This window comes from Crocodylus porosus, unplaced genomic scaffold (assembly GCF_001723895.1).
Source record: "Crocodylus porosus isolate Cpor-Errol unplaced genomic scaffold, CroPor_comp1, whole genome shotgun sequence".
Lineage (NCBI taxonomy): Eukaryota > Metazoa > Chordata > Crocodylia > Crocodylidae > Crocodylus > Crocodylus porosus.
This window is the reverse complement of record NW_017728951.1, coordinates 56,985,427-57,008,065: the sequence shown is the minus strand read 5'-3', so window position 1 is coordinate 57,008,065 and position 22,639 is coordinate 56,985,427. Positions and strand designations below refer to the sequence as shown.

Below are 22,639 nucleotides of genomic sequence, written 5' to 3'. Positions count from 1 at the left end.
TTCCTTTCTCTTTTTCTTTTATTATATTATTATTTTTATATAATGTATACTTGTAGTGAAAATAGAGCTTGTAGATGCTTTCATAAATGTACTTTAAGTTTAAAAGTAAGTTTTACCATGTAACAATGTTACCAAGAGCAGGAATTTCTGAATAGAGCAGGTCCCTGAATGAATCATGGTTGATTGTGTGACACAGTAGCTAGTCTGGATAAGCATGTTAATGAGCAGCAATTAACACCTCCAAAATCAGAGACCAAGGAAAAGAAAGAATCAATAAAAAGCCAGGAATTCCCAGAAATTTCATTGTTAAAGGTACGGAAGCCCCCCTTTGAACTAATCAATGCTGGAAACAGACCCTTGGGGATGAAATACCCCCTGATCAACCACTTCCAGAGCTCTATTCATCATGGCAGTGAATCAATCAAAATTCATCAGACTCCTGAGACTGCATGTACGTATGGATGTGACCCCTAGGGCTGATAATTGCCATCCAGGAGTTACCAAGAGGGACATCCCTTGAGGTCAACGACCCCTGGATTGGGTAAGCCCAAGAATTGGGGAGTCACCAAACTCTGCAAGAGAGGGATAAAAGGCAGTGAAGAATGACCTCCAAGGGTGCCCTCTTTGACTTGACCAGCACCCTGCCTGTCCAGCCAGAAGGACAAGCTGGCGACCCCCTTCTGAAGCAACAGCACACTGAAAGAAGCCTCGACTGTCCATCAATGGTGGACTTCAGCACTTGGGGATAGGTATTTCTTGACACCAGTGCTTAGTGTTCAGAGCTAGCTACTATGATTGTGTGTGTGTGTGTGCATGAATGTGTGTGTGTTTGAGGGGATCAGCATCAAGGTTTATAATCTGACTTTTGCAATCATCCAATAAACTAGAATTTTACAATAATCCTGTGAGTTGGTGCTTTGTAGCCAACATACCCATAACACAACACAAGTTCAGTGCACAGCGACTGCTTTAAAAATGGTGGAACCCAGTCTAAGATTTTCCACTCCCTGGCCTCTCATCAAAGGGCAAATGTATATTCTGTTTCCTGCCAAGCTAAACTACACTGCTTGCAGATTCTGCCTCAGGCTGTTTGAATGTCTGTAACTAATCTCTGCATACAGTCTACACTACTATTCAAAAGCCCATTTTATCCAACTTCAAATTTTCTCTCTTTTCCTCTACTTCCTCTCTCCTTGTTCTCACCAAACTTTACATAACGGCACAAAATCACAACAGGAAAATTACATTTCAAATAAAAATATTTTGAAATCAGGCTGAGTACATTTGTTGAACTCTACCGAAATCTTTATGCCGTGTGTCAGTAAACTAGAAGAAAAAAAAATCAACTTAATAAACAGAGGCAAGTTTTCAGCACTGGAGCATAAAATTAATCAACTTAGATTTTTTTCATTTTCCTTCCAAGTGCCGAGCACCAGCTATGCTTTTTTTACCCACTTGAAGTATCAAATTTGCTCAAGCAGAAACTTCTGTTTGCCAAGTTTTAGTCCAGAGTAAAATGTTGCCAACTGAGATATGAAATTCAAATCAAATATCAGGGAAACACTAACTTTAACCATTACTTTAATGTCATAAAATATACCACTATGATACATACTCCAAATGGAGAAAGGCATGAGAAAACATGCAAAGAAATGATAGAAATAGAAGTACTGAAAATTAAATTTTAAAGAGAATAAAGCTCAGTTTTGATAGAAACTGTATTAGAGGATTTGTACTCTCTAGCATACCCATATGACCCTGCCAAGCAATGTCAACAGTTTATTAGTATTTTATTGAAAAACTGTTAGATGATCCAAATTTCAAGCTGTCTTAGCATTGCTTAGCATTGCTAAGCAATTTTTACTGCTTCTCTGAGCATTAGTTTTCACTAAAACTGTGCTTTTAAGATAAAGAGCTATGTCCACTCAAAATATTTCCCCCTTGTCTTCAAATAGCCCAAACAATTGCATTCCCACAGCATATGTTCATACTTCCTTTTCTGTTAAATAACGTCACTGAAATTATATATGTCACTGAAATTATATATTTTACTCACCGTAATCGCTGTCATAGAATACGATAAATTTTTGCCATCGAAGTTCTGTGACTAGTTTTAGCATAACATCATTGAGGCGGACAGGCGGTCTGGCTGCCAGTGTGTATTCTTCCTCCTCAAGGCTAGGGTTTAAGTGGCAAGCAGTACGTGGGGAGCCTCCTGTGTTGCGCTGTACAAAGAGATGTGGAATGTGCATGGCATCTGTCAGGGACTGCAGGGCATTGGCTGAGGCGCAGCCAGTGGATGTAACTAAGGCTAAGATCCCCAGGGTCATCAGGTCACATGCTGAATGGAAAAAAAAGAGAGTTCCATGTTAGAGGGAAGTAAAAAATTATTTGGGGGTCAAGTTAAAGTACTATGCCAATAATGTAGTCTCTGCCCTGAAGAGGTGACCAAGTTAAGGTCATTTGTATAACATAACACCAATTGAGAAGCAGGAACCACAGATCTTGTAAGCCTTACAGATAAAAACAGATGAAGAATAAGGGAAAGATAAAATAACCTTTACTTTTTTTTGACAGGAAACCAACACAGGAAAATTAAATGACTTTTTTCAAGTAACATGGGGCATCTTTACATGTCCTCTGGGGGTGGGGAAGACACTTTAATTAAAGTGGCTCTTGGGGGCTGCTCTAATTAAAATGCCCACAGTGGCTTGTGTATTCAGCATCCCATGCTTCAATATGGTGGGGGGGGGTGCTTTATAAAGATCATTTGATGAGCTTTAGTTAAAGCACCCCCACTGCCTTTTTGAAGCAGGGGGATGCTGAATATGTGAGATGCCGAGGCTGCTGGAGGGTGCTAATTAGCAGACTTGGTTAATCAAGTCTGCTCTAATGCACTGTAATGGCAGCATGTCTACAGGTACCCAGGAACTCTAAGACAGAGAGCAAATGCACTGAGGTCTCCTGAGTCTCAATCCACTCTCTGGGCCACAAAGCATAGTAAGCTATCATATGCGCATGGCAGATAAAAATCCTTTAGAACTTTTCATTGTGTGGAATACATCCTTAAAACTGAAATCTCTCTCAATATTTTTTTTTTAAATTATAAGAAACCCCACTGAAGAGCTGTAACATGAATTCTTTGCCTTGCCCCATTCCAGCTGAACTATCCTACTTTTATTTAATGAATGCAAGATGCAACATTAGGGACCAGAGCCAGAACTCCAGATTCCTATCTTCCAGCATAGTTTATTTCAGTGAACCAGCCTTTCCCTAGCTTGTGCTCCCCCTGCAGACCCCATATACTTTCCTCTCTCGGCTGTCCAGCGGCCAGCTTTGAGAGGAGGGGTAGAGGGTGCTTTGGATAATGTCTAACCTGTGGGCTAGTTGTTAGAACACTTATCTGGAGATCAAATGCCAGCTGAGATGGGCCTAGAACATGGATCTTGCAAGTCTCTGGGTAAGATCCTTCAATGCTAGGCTGAATAGTTCTAGATCCCTTAGTCTTTCCTCATAAGTTTTGTTCTCCAGGTCCTTAGTCATTCTTGCGGCCTTTCTCTGGACGCTTTCAATATTTTCCATGACTTTTTTAAAGTATGGCACCCAGAACTGGACACAATACTCCAGGTGGGGTCTCACCAGTGCCAAGTGGTTAGGAAGTATCATTTTCTGAACCTCACTCACGATGCTTCAGCTAATGTATCCCAGTATGTTGTTAGCTCTGTTGACTACAGCATTGCACTGGCAGCTCATGTTCATCCCGTGATAAACCATAACCTTGAGGTCCCTTTCAGCCACTGTCCTGGCCAGGAAATCTCCTCCTAACCTATATTCATGTCGCTGGTTACTTCTCCCAGATGAAGCATTCTGCATTTATCCTTATTGAACTGCATCTGGTTCTGCTCCATGCACCTTTCCAGCTTGCCCAGGACTTCCTGGATCCACATCCTATCCCCTAGGCATGACCACTTTTCCCTATTACTTTGTATCATCCACAAATTTGGCCAGCATGCTTACCACATCCTCATCTAAATTGTTGATAAAGATGCTGAATAGCACAGGACCAAGAATCAAACCCTGCAGGACACTATTAGCCACCTCCAACCAAGACAATACAGACCCATCACTAACACTCTATGGGTTTGACTCCTTAGCCATTTCACAACCCATGTACTCTGCCAGCCCACAATCCCCATTTTTTTTTTATAAGAGCATCATGGGAGACCATATATGCAAGGCCTTTTAAAAATCTAAGTCTATGACATCAACTGCATCTCCCACATCTAAGCAGTTCATTACTTGATCATAGGAAACTAGGTTGGTCAGACACGACCTGCCCGCACAAAAACCATGTTGGCTATCCTTCCCAAAAAACATGTTGTTTTCCCTGTGAGCTGACCTGATTTAGCAGAAGGAAAGCATTACATTGCAAAATGGGAGAGACAGGTTTGAGGACAAATTTGATTTCCTAGGCTTATTGCCAGAAAAAGCTGAACATGTCACACAGGTAATCTGTTTAGTCACAGTAGGGAAGGGAGCAGGGAAGAAAGAAGAGGGGACAAAAGAAAGAGAATAGGTTAGTCAAAACAAACACCTGAAGGGCTTACCAACCAGTATGCTTTGGTGTCATTTAGGGTGAGCACAATATTTCCCAGCCCACAGAAGCAACAAATCTACTTCTAAACATACCAAAGGACAAATAAAATGTGTTTCTAACAAGAGTGGGCATCGTGGGAGTGGTCATGGCCAAGAGATTAGTCCTATAACTCATGCACTACCACAAGTGAAAAATGTGCTCTAGACCAGCAATAGTAGAAAATATCTTTGCCATAGGGATGCTGCTTGAGGTCTTTTGAAAGCAGGTTGTGAAAGAGCAAATATCCATATAACAAAAAAGCTACTTCATACAACAGTTGGCACTAACTGCAAACCATTCCTTTACTGACAGCAATATTACAATGATACAACAGACTGTGGATACTGATCCCATTTTCCGAGTACATCCAACAGAAAATGACTGAAGTACCTCATAGCAGAAGTTATGGTCTTGGTAAATTTTCCTTTAATGTGGTATAGTACATGGTGATGAGCTAAATAAGACAAGTTGGTCTACAGGGCTATTAAGCAAACAGTTTTCACAAGTCATTAAAACATATTTTGAATATTTTTTCATATTTAATTTAATTATGCTACACATTAAAAATGAAAATGAGCAGCATATGTTACACTCTACATTTTAGTTCACGAGGATCCCAGGTAGTAGAATACAAATTATAATACAAAAATGGGGTGGGGGATAAGTGTAAGCAACATTTTATTTCAGGTTGTATTCACTACAGCTGTATGAAGCTTCAGATGCTGATTCAATCTGGAGAAGATTCGGCCCAATTCAGTGGCCAAATCTCTGAATCCAAATCGAATTGGAAGACCAATAAAAAGGTCCATATCAATTCAAAGCCTCTAAATCAATTTAGAAAAGATGTGGAAAAATAGATTTGGAAATTCAGGCAGTCCCCACTCGCTGCCACAGGGAGCTGAATGGAAAGTAGAGGGTGGAGGGGGCTGAAGGGGGGAAGAGACTATGGGGGGACCCCCACCCAGCTCCAGCCTCTGCTTGCTCCCCCAGCCTCCCTGAGTGCCCCCCTGACCTCTCCACTCTCCCAGCCCTGTCAGTGGCTGCCCTGCCCAGCCACAGCATCCCAGCTCTTTAAAACGAACAAAGCCATTAGAGCTTCTGGGAGCTCATGACAGAGCGCTCCCCCCCCCATGCGGTGCAGGGCAATGGGAAGGCAGTGAGGATCACTCCCCCTCCACCCCCAGCCTGGCAGGAGCCAGTGTGTGTAGGGCTTTTTTTATTCGTTTTTATAAAGAGCCAGGAAACTGGGACTGGGTGAATGGGGCCTGTGTGATTCAAATCTCTAAATCAGATTCAGCTGAATCGATTCAGGACAGTGATTTGAATCACCCAACAAAATCATTGTCCCTCAAAATTGGCTGAATCTAAAGCAAATACTAGCCGCTTCGCACAGGCCTAGTATTCATCACTATGTTCTTTTTATGTAACACTATACTTGAAACAAAGCGTTGCTATATTTCTGTAACAGATGACTTCCCTCATATAAGCATTGTGAAATCCCAAGTTGGGTCTTTTATGAAGATTTTCTCAAAGGGTTAGTCAGGGTTTTATGTATTGCCATCTGTTTGCATGAAACCAGGGACACTGAATCCAAGTCTGTGTGTATGTATAAGATACATAAACACACATATATATAAATAACATGTCTTGTGACCTTAAGGCATCTAGAAGTTATTAAAAAAACTTATGTCCACAGATAATAAATACCCCAAGGAAACTTTCCTTGTGGATATTCATCAGGATTTCCTACAAACCATAAACACTTTCCTAGTTGCAGTACTTTGTGGCATGAGGTGAGATCTTATTACCATTTGACTTCTTTTTGGTATTGAAAGTGTATGCCTTATATTGGCATGAAACATGAGTTAGCCTGTGGAGCAAAACTGAGAATCAAGGATCCTGGAGTTGTATATAGTGCTACATCACTCCCCCATATGACCTTGAATAAGCAACAAGCCTTACCCACACATTTTAAAAATGCTTTGCACACAATTTTCATATGAAGATTGCAAAGTGCTGTACAAAGGCAGGAATTATCATTTCTGTTTTATTAAGCAGATTTTAAAGCTAAATATAGATATTTGAGGGCATTAGGGGGAAGTTAAATCAATTCAAAATTTTTGCCCCATAGCAGATAAGTTAGGATGGTGGGGTTGGGGGCAGGCATGACCTGCAAGAGGTATGGGAGGCAGGTGCAATGCATGGGTGGGGGGTCAGGCATGACCTATGAGAGCTGGGAGAAGCAGCCCACAAGAGATAGTGGGAGAGGGCATGACCCATGGATGGGATGGGATGGGAGAACAGGTGCAACTTGCAGGTGAGGCGGAGGGAACAGAGGTGACCCATGAAGGAGGAGCACACTTGACCCATGGGTGCAGTCAGGGAGGATTGTGCAACCCACAAATATTGGTTGAAAATTGTTAAAAAGTGCCAGCGGGTCCAAATAATATACAGAAGGAGCAAAGATTTTCTATTAAGAAATGTGTGAAAAACAAGTTAAAAAGATCATGTCTGTCAAGAAAACTAAAAAAAAAAAAAGTTGGGTGTTTTTTTTTTTTGTAAAAATGCTATAATCTTTGATCAGTCAAAAATATGTAGTCAATTGACCAGTCAATAGATAATATTTGACTGGTCAATTGACCATCTTGCCAAACCTAGTTCTAAATGCTGTGTCTGTAAGAAGATGCACTTCACATTTATGCTACCCTTTCTTGAACCTCATTCCTGAATCCCTCTAGGATACTGAACTATATACCCTTTTTTGAAGCTAAATCCTTCCTTTTCACTTGAGTTTAACCAAACTTCTCTTTAAGCTTCCCATGACATTGCACCTGGGATTCACTATTTACAAACTGTATTATGTAATATTTAATTAATGATACAGAGAACTCACTACCATTTTCTAAGAATTTTTTTTTAAATGGAAGGGAAGGATCTCAGGGAGAGTGTGAGCGTATCCAGTCATCTGCGTATACCTGGTATTTCTGGTACAATACTCTGGAATAAAATGATTAGCAAAGTAAACATGCTTCAAAGCTAGTGTCCCTTTGAGATGAGTACAAATGCGATGGAGGGGGAAGGAGTTCATTGTTTCATTCAATCTGGCTGAAGACTTATGTTTTATGGAAGTTATCTTCAAAAACCAGAAGGACTACATTTAAATGAAATGTAAGACTAGATTTATTGATCACAATAAAATATGTGAAAAAAGAAATCTACAACAGGAAACTAAACTTATGGAAGTAGGCCTGCAGATTCATACTGTCCAGGAACAGAGCTAGCTACTAATTTACTAACTGAATTGATAAAACTATGCATATGAAAGAGACTGAAGTTACGTATTCAACAACAGCTGACTAACATTTGAATATATAATCTTTTCTTTAAAAAAGAAAAAGAAATAATTGAACAAGACAATAAAATGTATCATTTTAAAGTGGAACAGTGTTTTTATATAGACACATTGGAAACTGCTTGAGTTTAAATATGACTGTGAATACTTGGCTACAAATGAAAAAAAATTATTTTAGTTAATGGAATTGCACTGGTTTAACATTAGTATAAATGAGTTTGGAACTGGGCCTATAGGTCAGCAAATGGAATCTCTTCTGTCCATCAGCATTTTATGATCACAAATCAAAGTCTCATAGGAATTCTGACCAAGCAGTTGAACCTACAAACTTTTGAAACCAAAGCAGTCAATTTACCTAACATTAACTGTTACCAGTTCAGCCAGGCACAGCTAATTCCAGACATAAGTACTGTAAATATATTCCGTATGAAAATATAAAAGAATGCATATAAACTTGATTTAATAACTGTATTTAATAAATACAGCAGGAATTAGAATGTAGAAAATCAGCCGCTGTGCTACTGTGTGGCTATGTATAATAATCAGCTATTTGATTGGTTAGGTAATTTAAACTCATTCAAATTTGAAGTGTAATGAAAAGCTAAGAAATCAAAATGTACCCTCTGAAAAGGCCAGTAAGCTGTATGTTTAATCAAGACTTAAGATCTTTTGGGAGACGCATCCATAAAAATAGTCAAGGAGTGGTCTGTTTTTGCTTGCATTTTGTTTACTTGAATGGCAAATAAAAAGCTTGTAGCACTGTTTAACTGGAACATTAGAAAGAGATAAAAAGAGATGGTACTACATTAAAAATGCTGCTATGCCAACAAGCAATAACTCAAAACAAAAAGTATGGTTGTATACTACTTTGGCCAGAGACAAAGTGAAGGTAACAACACAAAATAGTATCTGTTGTAGATCACTAGGTCTAAAGGATGGCAAAGATTAAATTTCCTGGACTACTTGGAATACTTTAAACCACAGGCTTCTGAATGCATGGGGAATTTAAATTATTTAGACATCTATCTGGGAAGAAATACAGCTACAGACAGTCAAAGTAGTTACCAAATTATGGCACTCTGAAGATATAGTACTTTGAAGATAACATTACGATGCAAAAAAGACCATGTAGAAAAGAAGACAGCTAAAGAGAATACCTGAATCAGAATGGAAATTTTGTTTCAATGAATACAAATTATTAACAGTTGCCATAATTAGGGGTGGTTTCACTGAAATATAAGACTATTAATCTTCAGGATATTTGAATTTGGGGAATTAAAGAAATTGGTAAAGATTATCTAATAGTAATTTCAAAATCTACTAAATGAACATTAGTGATAGCTACATAAAAAACATACTATAACAGAAAAAAGTTTCTAGATAAAGAGAAAAATGAGAGACAACCAAGGGAGAATTCAAGGAGTTAGTTAACAATGGTAGAGGGAAAAAAGAATGTACAGAATAACCTCAAAAATCTGGAATTCTCAAAAATCCAGCATTTTTTAAAACTACACTAGATCAGGGAGTAGCAGCAGCTGGTCCCAAAGCAGTGGAGGGGGAAGCCTGCACGTGGTGGCTGCCACTGCTATCCACCACCCCAGGCTGCTGCTACCCTTTCTCCCCTGCTCCCTCCCTGCTCCAGGAATATTTTTGATAATGATTTTTGAGTGGAAAATTCATTACTGATTGCAAATTTGGTTTTGCGAAAATTTTCAATATTCTCTTAGGAAAGTATAAATAATGACTGCTTTGGGTTAGTTTTAATATTTTAACTGATCCAAAAAGTTTAACCATAAAAAAAAATTAAGCTCTATTTACTTATGGCATATCATCCCATGGAAATTGTTTTTCAGTCCTCCACACTTTTTTCAAAGTGAGGACTGCTCATGTTTCAGAATGGGAAGAAATACAGCTACCACATCACAGGAATCACATAACTCTTGGTATATTAAGGAAGACATGGTCTGTCCCAGAGACATAGCCCACAGGTAAGTAATTGGGGCCAGATCTTCAAGTCAGTTTAAGGACTATAACTTATGTTCCAAAGAACATGATTTCCTAGGGTACATGCAGATGCTTCATTTAGATCAACCTAACTAGGATTAGATTGATCTAAATGGCCATCTGTGCAGACATTCAGGGGGATTAAATCAGGCAAAAAATGGCAGGCCCCATCTAAATTAGTTTACTGGAGTAGGTGAACTAAATTAGATCACCTGAGTAGGTGAACTAAATTACAACAGGAATGGGTTAGCCTGATTTATCAAATATCTCCGTAAGGGAGTGAAGAGGGTGCCAAGCCCGGGCAATCCCAGTGGCGGCAGGACCCGGCCCAATTTCCAGGTTGTGGCAGAGGGCAAAGGCCGGAAACTTCCCCCTTACAGGAACCCGGAAGCAGCCGGTGCGGGAGCAACCCGGGCCGGCATAAAAGAAGCGCCGGAGGCACGCGGGGGGGGGCAGATCCGGAGGTGGCGGCGGCGGGAGTCAGCGCCGGCGGGAGCAGACTGCAGAGGATCCAGGCAGCATGGAGGAGAGGATGGACCTTTTGGGGCCAGCAGAGCCCCGGACAAGGTAGTTAGCTGAGGGAGGTGGCAGATGCCGGCCGGGAGGAGCACCAGGAACGCGGAAGCTGCTGGTACTCCGATTTTCTTACGGACTTTCCTTTATGACTTACCGGATGACGAGGGTGGAGCAGCCCCGTCAGTGAGCTTAGGACTAAAAGGGAGGGGACAGGAAGGAGCACCCCACTCCCCGACCGACAAGGTACCTAAGCGTACCTTGAGGGCGGGCATGAGTCCATAGGTCCCTCATCCATAACAGGCATTTGATTGACTGTGTTTATGTTAGTGGCGCGGCCCAGAGCGCATCGCACTGAGGACCGCTCCAATAGGACGATCTACCAGTGGATCGGGAGGGGGTGTAGGGGTGGAGGAGCCCTCAGGACCCCAGGACCCAGTGGAGGACGAGAGTCTCATTTTCTGGACTGCATGCGCCATAACATCTAAACCCAATAACATATCATTGAAGTTGTGGCAGGCGAGATCGGCGTGTGGGTTCGTTGAGGCTGTTGAGTCTCTACGTGCATCTCCCTACTAGGGGTCCCCCGAGAGGAAGTTGACCAGTGACGGACGGAGCCGGGGTGAACGACTCCCTCACAGTCTCCACAAGTTCCAGCCCTGGGGTAGCACTTTTCCAAACCCACTCCCACCATTTTTAAATCTGGAACCTCCCCACCATCAGATATAAGGCTCCGCCTCGCACCCAGTCCCACCAACTCTCCCTCAAATCTGGTACTGCACCCCATAGCCATAGTAGGGCCCTCATCCTGCCTATCCAAAGTTACTTACACTGAGGTTCTCAGTGTTGTCCCTAACACTGGTGAACATTTGCACACATTGCTCCTGGTCTACTATCATACAGCTTAAAACATGCTGTGTGCTTAAAACATGCTGTGTGATGGGGGCGTGCACAATGGGCTGTATTAGATTCAGATTAAGCCCAAATCAGGGACAATAATTGGATTCGTTGATTTGGATTACTGTCCCCATTCAATTCGGTTGAATCTGAGTCTGAAGATTCAATGCTGATTCTGAGAATCAGCAATTCAGCCATAGGCACAGCTTTAAATGTTTTTTCTACATACCTTGAGGTACCGGGCGTGGCTCATGAATGTAGCTATGGTGGGGCAGATGGAGCATCCCACAGGAGCGTTGCGGGGGGCACATGCTCAGTGGTGGACCCAGAAGTACTCAACTACTTCTTGGTCCACTGCTGAGAGCACTGGGGACCCTCCTGTGCTCCCATGGGATGTTCCACCTGCCCCAGCATCTCAGCATTCATGAGCTGCCTGGTACCTTGAGGTATGTAGAAAAAACATTTAATGCTGTGTCTATGTCCAAATCATTGAATCTCTCTGAACTGATTCAGATGGTTCCAATTTGATTTGGAGAAATTAAAGGGTCTCCTGATTCGATTCGGAGATTCGGCTCAGTGACTGAAGCTTCACACAGCCCTACTGTGTGATAGTAGCCCAGGTGCAGTGAACATTTGTTGGCACTCCCTACAGAACTTGGTCCATTTTGAATGAGCTACAGATACTTCTCAATCCTAGATCTTTGATTTATATACAAAACTCACTTCTCAAACTGTTACATTAGCCAAGAAAGGCAATTAGTAATGATTTAAAAACGTAAGTACCCAAAGATATAACTGCAAAAAAAGTCGGCTTTTCCTCCTTTGGATACTTGAACTTCATTTTCCTTTATTTGTATCTGCTTTGCTGTATACTTGCAATATATATTGATAGTATCTCTCCTCCATTTCTTTTAAACAACTAATAAGCATTATTTATCTAAACTAATATAAGCAAAGCCATAGTTGCTATTCAGAGCAGCATAACTATCAATACAAATTAAAACAGAAAAAACAATTATATATTTCAATATACAATCTGAACAATCATTTCATTTAGGTTTGCTGATTTGTTTGCTGAACTGTCCAACTCAGACTTACGTCCACAGCATTTAAAATTCAAAGGATATTCTTTTCTTCATCTCAAAATCTGAAATGTGGCTAAAGACATTCTTTATGCCCTTTGGACCAAATATTAGGTATTTTTCAGTCCTACATCCTGAATACAATTATTTCAGGAGGGAAAGGAAAGTCTGGCACACTGTTGTTCCTATTGCCATGGTAGTGACCCACTCATTATCATTCATCAGCAAAACTGCAAATGCCAATTCTTCCAAAAGAGGTGAGCTGAAAGCATGATACTATTCCCTAGGCACACAATAATGCCTTGTCACAAGTCGTGCATAGGGTATCCATGTGAATAACCTGGTGTTCATATGACTAATATAACAATCCATACAATATTGTGGACCCTTTCACAGTCAGAAGAAAACCATCACAAAAATCCCCAAAGTATAGATAAGCCAGCACTATTTGAAAAGCCAGCTTTTCAAATGGAAAATCATCTTGCTAAAATTCTGGTACATCATCTATGAATCCAGAATCAATTTACCATATACATTACACAAAGATAATGGCAATGTGTTTGATATTTACATCTAAATCTTCCCATTCAAAGACTTCCTGTCATAATCAACCTGCTCTTCCAGCAAAAACAGGTACACATACCTTGTTCTGAAAGTCATCAGTGCCACTCATGGTAGGTCATTTTGAGGCACTTGCCTTGGTTTACTGCATAGCTCTCTCTTGTTCCCATAAATTGAGTACACTATTTACATAATTGCACTTATACTCTGCCAGCCAAAAGCACAGAGCTGAGCTGGGAATATGGCAAATGATACACTGCAAGGGGATCACAGAGTTTGATGCTCTACCTTCTTTTTAACCTTTCCTCAGTATGTGTAATGTGATATGCCTGAATGGCCTGCTGGCAACAAGAATCAAATGTAGGAGGCTTTTATCTGAAACATGAGCCATTACTGCTAAACTAAAGGGACCAACTCTGTTAGCTGAAATTGCAGCAGGATCAACCCCTATTACATGTGGAACAAAGCACCACACTAAGGGCTCACAAATAATTTTTATAGGGTGGAATATTTTTATTTTAGAACAACAATGGGAACCCTAATATACACCTACCACGGAATTAGTATTTGGGCCTACAAAGTTTAGGTGACAATCAACTGTTTTTCTTTGCTATCTAGTCTCTGAATATAAGACAGTTGCAACTTAAGACTATTAAACAAAAATACACTGACTGAAGTTGCAATTCTTACCATTTGACTTACATATGAAGGAGCAGATTTTTACAAAATGCAATGTAAAGGAGGTTTGGTTATTTTTTCCAAAGGAAGTAAATTAAGATTGATTTTAAAAAATGACCTACTATTTTTCCGAAAGGAGAAAAGAAATCTATCTTGATTTTCTGATGGCCTTTATCTAGGATAATAGAAACTGTTAATATTGCTAAATAATAAAACAAAGAAAGGAAACAAAATTATGAAACTACAGTTTATAATATTCTGAAACAGAAACTGCTTTTAAAGCAAACACGGAGCAAAACTATCTTACTGGTAACATGGATATAATTTCCAAAAACTGAGTGATGCCATCAAGTGGCCAACAAATGTACTGGTTGTTCCAGAAGTTGCAATTTTACTTAAATGAGATGGATTTGTGCGCAGCCATAAAATTAGAATCTTATATATTTTAGTTGAATAAAAGTAAATTTACTGTAGGAAACATCTAGAAGATAAAAGAGGGGTTTTAGTTTTTTATTTCTTTTATAATGAGCATAGCAGAAATGCAAACCAGCATATACTTAATCTAGTCCCAAAACAGAGAAGACAAAGACCATTTTAGGAGAATATTCATAGCTTTATAACTAATAATATCTTGTTGTGCTTGTGGTTTTGCAGTTGGATGGAGTTGTAGGATTGGCTGAATATTTCAAATAAAATCTAAAATAGTTTTAAAGATAGTAAATTCAGCTATGTGGATATTTCAGAATGTTATACTTTCCAGCATTTAAACCTCTCCTACTATTTTTCAAGTAGTAATAAAAAGGTAGTTAAAGCATCTAAATGGTACTTGACAGCAAGGAAACCCTAAAAAAATTCTGCATTTCTGTTTTGCTAGCAGAACATAATCCCATTATTAACATTTTCCTCCCAGTAATACTTTTGAGTGTGCTGTTTTAAAATGCGAATTAATATTTCTGATCATTTTGAATACAGAAAGGTTCTGGAGAACTACCAATTAATCAGAATGGCACTGAAACCCTATTTTAAAACTATTAGATGATACTGGATAACCAGCTTTGATCTTTTTCTCATGAACAAATTCTAAGACAGTTTACTTGCAAACTACCTCTGTGGACACACATAACACCTAGACCAATTTAAATGTAGTTTAAGGCTCTGTACAAGTGTTACATTTAGATCACCCTAACCAAGTCTAAGACAATTTAAAGGGCTCAGTATGCAAGTGTTCATCAGCTTAGGTCAACCTAAAAATGGTGTGCGTAATCTAAAAAGTTAGGTCTCATAAAACAAGAACTAACTTTAGATCGTCATGGATTAACCTGATCTAAAAAGGACTTAATCTGACCTAACAAATGTCTATACGCATCCCCAGTATAGCCCAGGGACTGGAAAAGCCCAGGAACTCTTCACAGCTCTGAGGTTCAGAAGGGAAAGCAGAAAAATGAAAATGTCTTGAGGCACAGGTCACTTGCCCCTTGGGATCCCCAAAACATGAGTACGAGCATTCTTTCCCCACTACTGGCTTTAAAACAGTATTTAAAGGGTTGTTTTTTGGGAACTGGCTCACAGATATAGATATATGTATTAAAAGGGTTCAAGATGGGCAGCAGGGGTTAATACATTAGTAAGAAGCTTGGGCCTCAAACACACACAGTTCTTATAGCCCCGAAAGCAGACAGGCTGTCTAACACAACAAGACCAACAGGTGGGCACAGCCTGAAAATTGAGGGAGCATGCCATAACATGAGATCACAGCCTTTAAAGCAGACAGGTTGTCTAACACAACAAGGACACATAGTCTAGAAAACAGCCTGGGAACCAAGGAACTATGTACCATATTTTTCCATAACATGAGATAATTGGCACCAGCAACAAGGCCTCAGAGAGCAGGGGGGCCTGAATCCCAGTTTGGGGGAACAGACCAAATTAGGAGAAAGGCCGGATGACTACATGGACTGGGTCATAGTTTTCTCTGTGACCACAGAGAAACAGCCAACCAGAGATAGCCATGAGTGAAGAGTCATCAGGAGGGAAGGAGAATACTAAAGCAGAGACTTGAAATTAACAAAGGGTGCATCCTTCTCGTCCTTTCTGTTCCTCCCTGTCCCTCCTTGCTGTCCCTCCCTCTCTTCCTTTCTGTCTCTCCCATCTCTTGCTCTCCTCCTTGAGAAGGTCCCCCATCCCTGTCCCCCAGGAAGGGTCCCTGAGACCGCCATCAGAGCAGCCTGTCTCATACACCCCACTGGAGGGGGGGCTGTGGGCCTCACCATCCCACCTTCAGACTATTGACATCTGACACCTACGAAAGAGCCTCAGAAGTGAAGCCCGCATCCTGACCAGATGTACTTTGATGACAGCCCTAGGCTTTGGTAGATATATAGGACTGTTTGATTGTTTGTATTGTTGCTTTTTTGTTAACACTCTGTACCTATAAACTCGCCTATTATCAACTGGCAGGTGTTGTGGTCAGTCTGAGGGTTGTGCTCACCCAGAACAAAGATATAAGGGCTGGGTTCTAAAGCCAGTGCCACCACCCCACACCCCACCCCAGCTAACCTGCTGAGAGACATGCTGGGCTTGGTACCCACACTCTTACCCCTTGGTGTCACAGCCACAGCATTTCAATGCATCAAGGTGACTATTCTATGTGGTATAATAAGGCACCTCTGATCCTCAACAACTATGGGTCAATTTCCAATCAGTGACTTTTTGGAATGGTTCAGTTATTGCATGTATTATCACCCTCAGTTTTTAATAGATATATAGTACTACTTTCCTTCATAACTTGTGTTTGGAATTCATTTGTAGAGAATTCTTCAGTAATTATTTGTTTACATTTCTCTTTTGCCTTTCAGCATGGAACTCAACTTAAAGTATTTTCCCACAGACAATAATGTAATCTTTTTTTTTTAATGCCTGGTCTCCCATTCAATGAAGAGGTGTGTGCTGCTTCCCTAACATTCACCAGGGATTTAGACATTTCTTTTTCTTCTGGAAATATTATACATATGCATGCTAAGTATTATTATTGTAACAGTGTGGTTCAGGCTCATTTCTGGGACATAAAAACAGCAACACGCTATGTTGTCATTCACAAGAAGCAAGCAGTGCAAGAACTGTAGCTATAAGGAAATGGAAGTGTAAAAAATATTTTTTTTCTTTCTTCTTATTAATCAGGCCTTGTGTTAGAAGTAGAAAAATGCTGCTTCTGGCATAGCTGCAAAGGGTTATTCTAGACAAACCTAAGTCAATTTTTTCCCCGTGCTGTCAGACCATGAGTAAACTATTCAACTCTTCTAGTCTCAAGTGATCCCTAAATTCTCAGATACAGATGATATCCTGAATCATGAACCTCTTTCATATCTAATCCTGATACTGTAGATCATTGCTTAAAACAACAACATACATGCTAGAATCCTTAAAATAATAATGAAGCCCTATTTTGCCAGTCTTTGGTGGTTGTCCAATAACAAGTTTTAAAACAATACAATGAAATCATTATAAAAACAAGACTAATAAAGTACCCATTTAATGAAAGGGCAGTGACGAACAAAGTTTTTGATATAATCTCTAAAGCAATGTTTCAGCAACAATATTCCCAGACTTTCAAAAATCATGACAAACACACAAAACACAAAAAGGGTTAAGTCATGAGATTTTTATAAAAATGATAAAAATAAATTTTACTGTTCTGGTTTCTGAGCTTTTGGAGTTCAGCTGGGCTACACAGATTCAAGATCTATGACACTCAAAACTTTAAAAATCTCAACCAGTCCTTTCTAGAATGTAGTTACCTTGAAAAACAGACACTGAAAAGAATACAGAAAATAGGTTGATACTACATTTCTACCAGTCACAAGCAATGAGACAGACCTGACAGAGTAGCAAGACAAATGATTGCCCTTGCTACCTTCACAGTGGCAGCTCTATTCGTAAGCACTAGACTGATTATCTACCAGCAGGCTCTACATTACAACTGTATCTGCTCTAATTCCACTAACTAGGATGCACCCCATAAGCACCTGTAGCTAAAACCAGAACCTGCCCTAACCTGCTACAAGACTAACCCCAAGATAAAGACAACAGAATTGTTCTGGTTGTCATCTACAGCCCCCAGCTTGAACATCATTAACATCCTCCAACCCCTCCTGGAAAATGACAACCAGTGGTGATGCATAGGGATGCACATGCTCCCCTGAGAGCGCTGGTTCACCCCTTGACAGAGAGCGCTCCCCGCTTAAGTGATGGGCAGTGAGAGCAGGTGGGAGCAATGCTGCCCCTTCGGTAAGCACCAGCCATGGATTGGGGGTGCCAGGAGAACTGCCACTGGCACTTCTGGAAGTGCCCTGGTGCTTCCCAGTCAGAGACACTGGCCATGGGAGGACTCCCCCTGACCAGTCACTGACTGGCTGTTGGGGGGGGGCACGGGCCCCTCCCCTGACTCCAGTGGCACCAGTCGCCCATGATGACAATTATCTCAAGGTAGCCATCAGGGAGGTGTTGCATGTCCTGGATTAAAGGCACAGACCAGCAACCTTAAACAACATCTCTTCAAAAACCACACCATGCTCTATACCCAGATGCCAGCTGTGTCCCTTCAACACAAGCCACATCAGCACTGGATCAAACAACACAGATTATTATCCAGGGTTTATTTATGTGAATGTGAAGAGGGAAAAGAGCTCGGGGGAATGGAGATTGGGACCGGGAGAGAGGCACTTCCATAGCAGCTGCTCCTTAAAGTTAGGAGGGAGCAGTGGTGCAGTGGGGGTGTGGCTCACTGAAAAGGGAAACAAAAAAGAGTGGTCAGGAGGAGGATGAGCTGCAGCATGGAGACTGGGACAGAGGGGTCCCATGAGCCAATTCTGGCTGGAGGAGAGGAACTCAACTGGGAGGGAAAACTGGGAGTCCTTGAAGAGGTGAGGACAGTCGACTCGCCAAAATGAGGTGAGAGATGCAGCAGAAGCTGCAAGAAAAAAAACAAGTAAAAAAACAAAAAGACTGAAGGAGGTTTCTTTGTAGTTTAATAAAAGAAACATAAAACCAGTTAAAGCCATTGACTTTACTTATATTCATGTATGTTGTTTTATGTTAAATAAACACAATGAAGTGTTCCGGAAAACTGAAAAATAAAAACAAGTTAAATGATTATTTTGGTTTACAATAAAGTGAGTCAATCAACCACACAAAGAAACAACTGGATTCCTTTTAGTGGGAAAAGTTCCGGAGATTCGTCTGGAAGAGCAGGTAGCAAGATATCAATCAACACAAAAAATTTCTGTCCATATTGTCGGGGTCATTCTGTGTTTCTAACACCTCCTGACTGATGACATCAACTAAGATTAAGACATGGTGGGTGAGAGTCAAATTTAAACTGCGAAGTACTCCAGGTCGGGCTTCCCAAGAGGTAGGAAGAAAAGACCCCACAGTGGTGCATTGGCCAGGGATATTGAACCATAGCCGGTGTGAAAGAAAATATTTGAGATGCAACCAGGCACCATGGGAAATCCTGAGCCTTTACAACAAACTCTACGTTTGGTAGGCCAACTTCTACAGCAACAGCAACAACAAGCAGCTCATCAAATTGCACTCGAGGAAAAGCATGGGCACAGTGTAACTAAGTTGAATTAAAGGTCCCCAAAATGACACCTCAAAATGACCCTGAAGCATTCTTGGAGAGTTTTGAGAGACTTGCATTGTCCTCAGGTTTCAATCAAAGCCGATAGGCTGGTCAGTTAGGAGTGCTTCTGATAGGAAAGGCACAAGCTGCTTATAGACCGATGCCACATGGAAAAATGATGGATTACAGCAAGGTAATAAAGGAAATTATGTACCAATTGGACATTAATCCTGAGAGGTACAGGCAGGCATTTTGCATGAGAAAGAGACAAGAAAAAGAAGATAAATTCCCTCAGATTTTACTTCAATATTTGGCTGACATGCTAGAGATGTTGTTGAAGCCACAGGAGGTTTCCAAAGTGGATCTGTGCTACCAGATTTTATTAAAATAGTCCTTATTGGAGCTGGACAAGAATACACAACAGTGGGTGCAATGCCATCATCCAAAATCTTCCACAAAAGCTCTGCAAATAGCAGAAAACTTCAACAGTGCACAAGGAGAAAACAACAGAGAATGGGGCACAAAAGGAGGTACTAATCCTATAACATGAGAAACAGAATATAAAGAACTACGGGATGGGAGAAGATCGACAATCGTCTGTTTCCGATGCAGAAAGATAGGACACATGGCTCGGGAATGTACAAGCAACCCTCGTCCAATGCCAAGGCTAAGGGAACAGACTATCGACCCCAAGATACCACAGAATGACACCAGAGATAAGGGGCCAATTGAGATGATGGACTGCAGCATTGGAAAATCTGGGTGCAAAGACCCAAATGAGAAATCCATGGTATGGGTAAGAAAGCCATAGTAGATACTGGTTCTGCACAGACCCTGATTTGAACAGATCTAGCCCCTCGAGAGTGGATGCCAAAAAGTAGACGCTGTGCAGATGATTTGCATGCATGGACAACCTTCGACATATCCACAGAGAAAATATACAGTTGAAGTTCTCGGTAGGACAAGGGAGATGCCCATAGGTTTAGCAAGGGATCTTCCGTATCCTATGATTCTGGGCCGAGACGGGGTGAAAATTTATGAAGTGTTAGATACAGTGAAAACAGAGGAGGGTATGGTTGGTGAAGAAACGGAGGTTCCACTGGATGTAGAAGGCTTGGATATAGAGAGTTTATCGAATAGTGCACACTTCAGAGAAGCACAAGAGGAAGAAGACCTGTTCCGATCCATCATCCAGTCGGAATTGGCCAAGTAAGACAAATAGGTAATATCTCTGGAACAGTGTTGTGCATTGCCTAAGTATTAATTAAGAAAAGTTTTGCTGTATAGGATAAAATTGAGACAGAATGGTGGAATAGAGGTACCACAAATATTGATTACCCAAGCATACTGAAGCCCACTATTGAAACTAGCTCATACCAATCCCTTGGTGGGGCATTTGGGGATGTCCAAGACAGAAGCTAGACTTACCAAGTGGTGTTTCTGGCCCCAGTTATATGAACAAGTGGAGGATTTCTGTCAAACTTGTCCAAATTGTCAGCAAGTTAGTCTTCAAAACCCCCTCAGGTTCCTTTACAGTCTATGCCTGTGGTGGAAGAACCCTTTTCATGAATTGCCCTAGATGTAATTGGACCATTATCAAAGAGTTTTGCAGGGCATCAGTTTATCCTAGTCATGACTGATTATGCCACTCGATATCCAGATGCAATACCTTTATGTACAGCCACCGGACCCCAAGTTGCAGAAGAACTACTCAAATGGGTATCTAGAGTGGGCATACCCGAAGAAATAATCATGGATCAAGAGAAGAACTTCATGTCCCAAGTGATGTGCAGTTTATGATAAGTATTAAAGATAAAGCACCTGTGAAAAGCTGTGTAACATCCACAAATGAACAGGTTGGTAGAGAGATTCAAAGGGACTCTAACAGGTATGCTATGAAGGTGCACCCAAGAGGAACTTAGGAAGTGGGACTTACTAGTACCACCATTGTTATTTGCAGTAAAAGAAGCACCACAATCATCCTTAGGGTTTTCCCCATTTGGACTAGTTTATGGACATCAGACAAGGAGCTTGATGGATGTGGTGCAGGAAGGCTGGGAGAGTGGAGCATCACAAGGGACATGACCAACAGAACATGCCCAAGAGATAAGGAGACAGTTACTAAGGGTTGGAGAAGTAGCCAGAGATCATCTTAAACAAGCACAAGAGAAACAAAAAAAGTACTATGATAAAGGTACTCAAGAAAGGGAATTACACGAAGGGTAGAAAGTTTTGGTTCTTCTACCAAGTGATACAAATACATTTTTAACTTGTTGGCAAGAGCCATTCAAAATAACCAGATGGGTCAGCCCTGTTGACTATGAGATACTATGTCTGGGCTCACAGAAATTAAAACAAATTTTTCATGTTAACTTATTGAAATCATGGAATGAACCAGAAGGACTATTGGTGACTATGCTCAGGGAGCCACCGCATTTAGGGCAAAAAGCCATTCATTTACTGAGTGAAAGTGAAACAAATAAAAGGGATAAAATTCAGAGAAAAATTGAATACTGAAGAAAAAGAACAATTAAACACTCCTTGAACGAGAGTTCAAAGATGTGTTCAATGAGAACCCAGGTTGTGTGAAAGGAACAAGTGATAACAACAACATAGTTACTCCTGAGGGATGAATGGTATGGGAAAAATGGAGGAGAATTCCATATCACCAATATGAGGTTGTCAAGAGGGAGATAGATAAGATGTTATTACTCCCAGGGAGTAATAACAGAAATCACATAGTCTGTGGAGGAGCCCCCTGGTAGTAGTACCCAGACAAGATGGTACTCTACGGCTATGCATAGACTTCAGAAAATTGAATGCAATTTCAAAGACTGATGCTTTCCCAATGCCACAAATTAGTAAATTGTGAGAGAGAGTCAGTCAGGCAACTTTCATATCAACATTGGATCTCACTAAAGGGTACTGGCAAATACCCATGCAAAAAGAAGATCAAGTCAAAATGGCTTTCAGGACACCATGGGGGCTGTAAGAATTTAAACGTGTGCCATTTGGTTTACACGGTGCAGCAGCAACATTCCAATGGCTGATTGATTGGGCCCTAGTCCCACACCAACAATATGCGGTGGCATATATAGACAATATCATTATCTATATTGATGACTGGGAGCAACATTTAGAAGCCCTACATGCAGTCTTACACAAGTTACGTTTAACTGGTCTGACAGTAAATCCCAGAAAATGCATGCTAGGGGAAGCCAAGACTAAGTATTTAGGTTTCCTGGTAGGCCAGGGGCACATTAGTCCTCTAACAGACAAGATAAAGGTGACACGAG

The 22,639-nt window shown here is 40.9% G+C and overlaps 1 protein-coding gene across 2 annotated transcripts in view; it reads right to left on the bottom strand.

Moving 5' to 3' along the window:
* The window catches only part of GRID1 (glutamate ionotropic receptor delta type subunit 1), a 1,072,773-nt gene that overhangs the window by 686,943 nt on the left and 363,191 nt on the right, over nt 1–22,639 (bottom strand). For both annotated transcript variants that reach the window (XM_019555843.1, XM_019555842.1), the window contains exon 3: nt 2,057–2,341. In XM_019555843.1, coding sequence (XP_019411388.1) covers nt 2,057–2,341 — 285 coding nt within the window. The remainder of the gene's footprint in view (nt 1–2,056; nt 2,342–22,639) is intronic.